We start from the raw sequence: 7868 nt of genomic DNA, 5'->3' as shown, positions 1-7868 counted from the left end.
TAAGACAACCGAAGAAAGATGCAAATAGAAAGGGAAGAAGTCAAGATATCTTCATTTCAGCTTCATATAGGAATAAAAAAAAATCTCAGAATAGCTAAAACACTTCTAAAGAGTGAAAGAACTGCTAGAGGTATCACACCATACATGATCTAAACACCGTAATTAAAAACAGCATGGTATTGGTATAAATACACTTTGAAAAATGGAAATGAGCTGAAGACACAGACATAAGTCTACATGACTATGGACACCTGATTTTTTTTTTTTATGAAGAAGACAGAAATACACATTGGAACAAAGAAAGCAGCTTCAACAAATGGTGCTGGTCAAACTGGACATCTGTATGTAGAAGAATATAAATAGATCCGTACTTATGCTGTACAAAACACAACTCTAAATGGATCAAAGACCTTCAACAGAAAACCAGATACACTGAACCTAAAAGAAGAGAAAGTAGGAACAGAGTTGAACTCATTGGCACAGGAAATGGCTTTTCTGAAGCCCCTTTAACAGGCACTGAGATCAATAATTAATAAATAAGACCTCATAAAACAGAAAGTTCTGCAAAGCAAAGGACACCATGATTTGGACAAACTGGCAGAATCAGAACAGATTTTTTCTTATCAACTATATATCCTATATAGGGGTGATATCTAAAATATATAAAGAACTCAAGTCATCAAGACAACAAAGACATCAAGACATCAAACAAACAACTATCCTGATTATTAAAAAATGAGGTACAGACATAAAACAAGAAATTTTGTTTTGTGTGTGTGACAGGGTTTCTCTGTGTAACTTTGGCTGTCCTAGACTTATTTGTAGATCAGGACTGGCCTCGAACTCACAAAGATCTGCATGCCCCTGAAAATCACTTAAAGAGATGTTCAATGTCCTTAGCCATAAGGGAAATGCAGATTCAAACTACTTTGAGATTTCTTACGCCACCCAGAATGGTTAAGATTAATAAAAAAAATGACAAGAAATGCTGGTGAGGATGAGGAACTCTCATCCATTACTAATTGGAGTGCAAACTTGTGCATCCACTATGAAAATCAGACTTTCTGTTCCTCAGTATGCTGGGAACTGACCTACATCAAGATTCTGCTTTACCAGTCTTGACTCTGTACCCAAAGGACCCTTCATTATGCTTCAGAAACACTTGCTCAACCATGTTCACTGATGCCCTATTCCTAATAGCCAAAAATTGGAAACAACCTAAATGTCTGTAAACAGATGAATTGTTATGGTAAATGTGGTAAATGTACGTAATGGAATATTACTCGGCAATTAATAAATATGAAATTCACAGGTAAATGGATGGAACTAGAAAATAAAAACATCTTGGGTGAGGTAACTCGGATCCAGAAAGACAAATATGCCATGTATTCAACTAGCTATTTAGTCATTGGTATCAAGCTACAATCTGTATAACCACACAGGTTAGGATAGAGTAAGAGGCTGGTGGGAGTGATGGCTCTTCCTAGGAAGGGGAAATGGAATAGATAGTTATGGATGGATTGCAAGAGACAGTGTGAGGGATGCTGGTATGGGAGTATCAAATGAGGAGAGGGAGAAGAGAGGGTGATGGGGGTTGAGGGTGGCAATCTGGGTAGAGGTAGCTAAAACTAAGGGCCATTTAGGGGTGTGGTGGTTTGAATTAAAATGGATGGCAAATAGGCTCCTAAGAAGTGGCACTATTATGAGGTGTGATCTTTTGGAGTAGGTGTGGCATTGGGGGCTGCCTTTGAGGTCTCAGATATTCAAGCCTGGCCACCGTGACTCAGTCTCTACCTGCCGTCTACAGATCAAGATGTAGAACTGTCAGTTCCTTCTCTAGCACCATGTCTGCCTGCATGCTGCCATGCTTTCGTCTGTGACAATAATGGACTAAACTGCTGAATTGTAAGTTGATCAAAATTAAATGTTTTTTCTATATAACAGTTGCCATGGTCACAGTGTCTCTTCATAACAATAAAACCCTAAGACAAGGGTTTGTTTGGAAACCTAATACAGTAAAAACTTCCTAAAACATACATTTATGAAAGTGATCTAAACGAAATTAATTGCTAAATAGTGTGGGAGATAGAGCCATAACTGGACATCTCTTGTCACCAAATGAAGGTTCTTGTATCCATATCCAATGCTACTTGGGTGGACAAGATTAGATAGCCTAGGGACCTAGGGTAAAATCAAATTCTAAAGGATGTACCAACAAAACAATTCTTAGTAATGTTCTTTTATACTTAAAGATCAGTGCCTTGCTCAGCCATCTTTGTGTTCTTGCAGAAGATGAGAACAAACACAGAGACCCACAGCCAGACAATGTGCATAGATTGAAAGACCTTGTCACACTTGGCCCTAAATGGGATGTCACCATCAAGTATCTCCTTTCATGGCTCAGAGAAGAAGAGGCTGAAAAAGAGTGTGAGAGCTAGAGAGGATGGAGGGCACCAAGGAAACAAGACTTCTAAGCAAAGCAGGACCCAACACACATATAAATCCACAGAGACTGTGCGGCGGGATCCACAGGGCCTGAACCAGATGAGGTCCTGATGTTGAGAAGAAACGTGGGCACATGCCCTAGCCCAGAGGCCAACTCCAGCTAGTAACCACCTGAAAATGAAAACTAGTTTCTCCAAGGACGTCTCACTGGGAAAATAAACTCCTCTTAAGGGTAGGCCGTGCCCAGCAGTAGATGGCCAGTACAAAATTAACTCAAAGGTGTCTTTGAAGATTCTTTGTCTCTGAATGTTGAACTGAAGCATTCTTTTTTTTTAACTGTACAGATCCTTTGCATATGTATTATTGGTTCCAGTTTTGTGTTTTTATGAGATTCATGCATGTGTGTGCAAATTTGTGTGTGTCTGTGTCTGTATGTGTTTCTTATGCTTTTCCTTTGGCTATTTTAGTTCTGTTTGTTTGTTTTGTTATGTTTTTATCTTACTGTATTTTACTTAATTTAACTATTATTATTTCTTAGGTGCCTTTTTTTCTAAAGAGAGATAGAAAGTGTATGGTTCTGGCTCTGGTTGGGAAGAGAGCTGCAGAGCAACTGGGAAGAGGGAGGAGACACAGTAATCAGAATATAGTATGTGAAAAAAATTATTTTCAACAAAAGAAAAAATACAATTTCAACAGAAAAACAAAAACACTTAAATTAAGCAACTTCTTTTGCTTACCCAGTACTGCCTATTTTATCTGACACATCTCAGGGGGTCTTTTATATTTATAGACCTCCGCAGTGTTCAGCTTGATCTTTTAAAAACAAACAGGATGTGAGTGAATGGCAACAAAACCAATGGATTATAAATATTCCATTTCCAGCATATTACATTAGGATACCAATAAACAAAAATGTATTTTCCAGAATTTTAGCAATGAATACTAATCTGTACATTTTACTTTAATGCTGTAACTTAGGAGCCTATAAATGGGAGCCATTTGGACATCTGTTGAGTTAGTGGTGGAGTAAAACTGGATACATGTTCATTTTAGGAGACGAAATTAAGTTCTTAATGCACTTATGTTAAATGCTTTGCATACAGTTTTCCCGATGCTTTCCATAAAAATCCAAGCTATCTGAACTAACTGTCATACACAGTACTGCTTAATCTTTTCCAAATGCCAACTCCTTGGCTAACATGTTAGCTCATATTTCTACTGGTAAAGTTAATTCTTGCCCTAAAACACATACATTTCTCTATGTATTTATTCCCTAAACCATCTGCAGCCACCAAGCTAGAAGCAAGGTTTCACTGAGCTCTTTGCAGCTGCCAGGCTGTCTCCAGCAGGATGACAACTGAAAGCAAGCATTCCTGCAGATAAGAGAGCCCTCTTTACGGCCATGGTCTGTGCTCCTTTAGGTGGTTTCTCTGAATGGGCAGCAATGAGCCACCAGCTGGGTGTCCAGCCATAAGCACAGGGGGGAAAAAGGTAAGAGAAAGATGTGGCTGTCATGAACAGGATGGGAACTCTTAGGTGGGCAACGTCAGAGGAAAATTCACTTGAAAGGCCTACTGGGGAAAGAAACACAAAAGAAGCCAAGACCACCAGCAGACACATACACACACACACACACACAGAGAGAGAGAGAGAGAGAGAGAGAGAGAGAGAGAGAGAGAGAAACAGAGACAGAGAGAGACAGAGAGACAGAGAGGATGAGTAATCCCACCTCAGCTGTGAGGCAGAGCATGAAGGCCTGTGGGCTAGGAGCAAGCACTCCCTCCTTCAGAAACCACCCATCTTGTCATTCCAGTTAAGTGCTTTGTAATACTGTATACCTTTTAAAATTGCAATTCCCTACTAAATAATGGAGCAGTTTTGTTCAAAAGCAGTATTTATTTTTTATTAAGATAAGAGGCACATTACATTTCTATAGAAAATAATGTGAGAGGAAAAGCTGCATGTTACTGATATGACAAAAAAAAATCACAAAAGCCCTCCACTTATGAAAGTGCTTTGCCCTGTAAGACCATATGAAATGAGAGGCATTATTCCAAGTGAGTGATGTATGCAGAACTGTATATTTATTAGGTTGTTTTGAAATGTAATTTGTACAATGGTTTGTTTTTTATTTTTACTTCTTTGATAGCAATGGAACAGATTTATTTGGTACATGTTGGATGTGCAATAGATAACAGATAACCAAGGGAGAGGGTTTAATAAAAACACTCAAGAAAGAAAAGGCAACATAGGTGCACATGTCTGTTTACATTGCAGCTAATAAACACAAAGTACAGCCACGGCCTGAACTGGTTCTTGCCACCAGGAGGGTTTATTGAAAACTGGCTAGAGCGCTTTGACGTTTTATATTCACAGCTATGGTTGAGCTGTGCCCTGCACAATGAGTGATGGAACATAGTTTGGCTTTAGTACAGGAGACCATTATTTCACAGGAAGCTTGCAAGTGCCATAGAGAGAAAAGTGGCTCCTGATTTGGGACCTGGCCTACTTCTCATTGTTCTGTGGCATGCTGAACAACTGAACAATGTAGTAATAATTTTAATAATCCTTTGAGTAGAACTGACAGATAATTGCACAGAACCTTTAGAAGATATGTGACAATAAAAGCAGGTTTGCTGAGCCAGCAACTTGGATTGGACAGCATCATACTTATCAATACAAGTGTATCTGAGCCACTCATCTGCCACTGGACTAAAGCAGCCTGTGAACAGGACTTGTACCAGACAGGTCCGGGCTCAGGTCAGCACCGGACTCACCAAAGAAATCCGTTCTTTTTTCTACTCAACGCAGGAAGAAAAATGTAGTTTCCTGCAGTAGCCTCAAGCTGACTTCTTCCCTCCCAAGCATCTTGCTGTGGAGAGCAATGAGCGACATCCCGTTTCTGGACTCAGTCTCTTTAGAATAGCTATGGAGAAGCCACTGAGGAAAAATGACTCTCATTCCTAGTAACCAATGCAAAAAGCTTTCCAGTGGGAAAGCAGGACAGATGTCCTCCACAACTTACAGTTGGCTCTGTAGAGTAAGGTTGGAAGGCTTGAAAAGGACAGGCAATCTCACGACTGATTTCTGCTGATCCAGAAATAGATATTCAGAATCTTAAGTATAGTATTGGGGATTAACATCAATAAGAGTTAGTTGTTTTGTTAATACACAAAAGCTTTAAGGCTATAAATGTTTTATGATGGATTGTCTAATTTAACATAAGTCCATGTGTATATGTTGAAAGATAAGAACCCAAAAGCAAAACATAGAAAGTTATTGGCACAGTTTGGAGAATTAAACACATTTTAAAATGGACCTCATTTAACAGCTCATTTAGTTTTCCAGTTATGTCAATACTTGCTTATTTCTGACTTTCTATCACTTAAGTCTTGCCGTGAATATCATGTTGAAAGGCTTGGGCGTGATGCCATGCTATTCCTGAATACACTTGCTTTTCTGCAGATTTTTAGAATAAAAAATAATAATAATTCCAAAGTTCTGCTGCAACCTAGTGCTTGTCTCTTGAAAGATTATTCCAATTCTTTGAGCAATTCATTGAGAAGGATGCTCAGTGACCTAGCTTGCCTTGACAAAATACATAAAAGAGGACTTAATGACCCAACATTTAACCATCATGTACTACTGTGGTGCAGTTTTGGAGACAGATACTTACTGTCCACTCTTGTAGGTGTGTAGTGCATCTCATGAAGAAAATATTTAACTACTTGCTTTCATCCCCAGAAACTACATATATTTTTCTCCTTATAATTAAGATACATACATAAGAAAGTCTCATCTTTTGTTTAATGGACAAATACCTTCTTTAAGAGAGCAAGATCCAACACATTTTATGAAACAAAGTTTTAAGAGAAATTTACCTTCTCAACTTCAAAAAAATATATCTTATATGTTTGACACATTCCTTACTTTAGCACAATATTGAGTAATCATCTAATCATTTGTTTCTGGAGAACCTCAGTGAATGTAGCATTGTATCTATTTACACACATAGAGCTAGATGTGTATCTGGGTATGCATACATAGCTTCACATGCTGTTAAGAAGTGAATTCCTATGTTTATAGATCTAGAAATTGATGATGTATGCTTTCTTTTGTCACGGCACTAACAAAGCAAGCTTTCCACTTTTATTCACTGCATTGTCGATAGAAGCAGGTCTGGCTGTTTAGGGTTGTCAGAGGGTCCCTTATTCCATTTTCTTAACCTAAAGGTTATGTCAAGCCTATATGTGCACCATGTTTTATCGAGGTGGTCTTGAGCTGCAGATGCAATCACACCGCTCATGATGATCCAACTGGATATCGACAAGAGCCATCTTCTTAGCTTTGCCTCTTCTCTTGAAATGGCCAGGCTCAAACTTCAGTACCTATGATAAGAAGTACATTTCCCGTTAGAAAGCCCTTGGGGTTCAGCCAGGTGCTACCTAGCCACTCCTTTTCTGGAGACTAGTGCATATGCCAGCGAAAAGAGATAATGAATGAGATAAACCTACTGTTGTAGATATTGCTGGACATAACCCTTGACCATGCAGGAGCCTACTCCTCCTGGTATAATGCCCCTGCCTCATCTTTAGTAGGAAGATGACTTCAGCTGCCTTAGCAGCATTAGTGCTAGCCTCCTAAAGGCATGGGATGTGCTAAGTACTATCCAAACAGACCATTGTTCTGAACACAAAGTGTGTTGTAAACGAATACAATACTAATCATATTACCACCAAGCAGAGGATAATAACTTTATTTTTTGGTTGTTGTTGCTGTTTTGTTGTCCGTTTTTTTTTCAGACTGTGCCAATACGAATAAATAGTGGATTGAAGGAAAACCCTCCTCCCCTCCTCCAGAAGGGCATTAGTGGCCACAGAACTATTTTTGTGACTATATAATGTCTTTTGTAATTTAAGATCCAAATGCAGCAAAATATTTGCACATTAATACCTGTGTGTCATTGTGTTACTCATAATAACTTTTAAAATACATAGTTTAAAATAACTTTTTCTTCTTTTAAAAATTTATTAATTACTGTTTGTTTGTAGGAGAAAGAGAGAGAGAGGAGTCAGTGGGGGTCAGAGGACGGTTTTGAGGAGTTTGTTCTGTCCTACTGTGAGTTTTTTTTTTTTTTCAATGCAGTTTATTCAGAAACCTTGAACAATCCTCGGACCCTGGGGAAAGCCAGCCCACAGCTTAAATAGCCTCTGGGTAGCTAACCCAGGCGTGCCACGTGGGCAATGCAGATAGGTCCACATACATGGAAGCAAGCCAGATCCTCAGCCTTAGCCAAATGTGGAATTGTTCGTGACAGAGAGCACTCACCATCGGGAAGGTGGAAGGCGGAAACCAGCTCCATCTTTAAGGCATAGCATTCTGCAGCTCTCTACAGTTCCCCCTTTTTGTTTTAGATGCATCAG

General features: G+C 39.0%; 1 protein-coding gene across 2 annotated transcripts in view; it reads right to left on the bottom strand.

The window, feature by feature from the left end:
- Positions 1–4507: 4507 nt before the first annotated feature.
- The window catches only part of Pdgfd (platelet derived growth factor D), a 217867-nt gene continuing 214506 nt past the window's right edge, over positions 4508–7868 (bottom strand). For both annotated transcript variants that reach the window (XM_060369035.1, XM_060369032.1), the window contains exon 7: positions 4508–6833. In XM_060369035.1, the coding sequence (XP_060225018.1) occupies positions 6708–6833 (126 nt within the window). In that variant the 3' untranslated portion in view covers positions 4508–6707. The remainder of the gene's footprint in view (positions 6834–7868) is intronic.

The sequence above is a fragment of the Meriones unguiculatus genome, chromosome 1, assembly GCF_030254825.1.
Source record: "Meriones unguiculatus strain TT.TT164.6M chromosome 1, Bangor_MerUng_6.1, whole genome shotgun sequence".
Lineage (NCBI taxonomy): Eukaryota > Metazoa > Chordata > Mammalia > Rodentia > Muridae > Meriones > Meriones unguiculatus.
The sequence above is the reverse complement of the archived record's forward strand: the minus strand, read 5'-3'. Positions and strand labels throughout refer to the sequence as shown.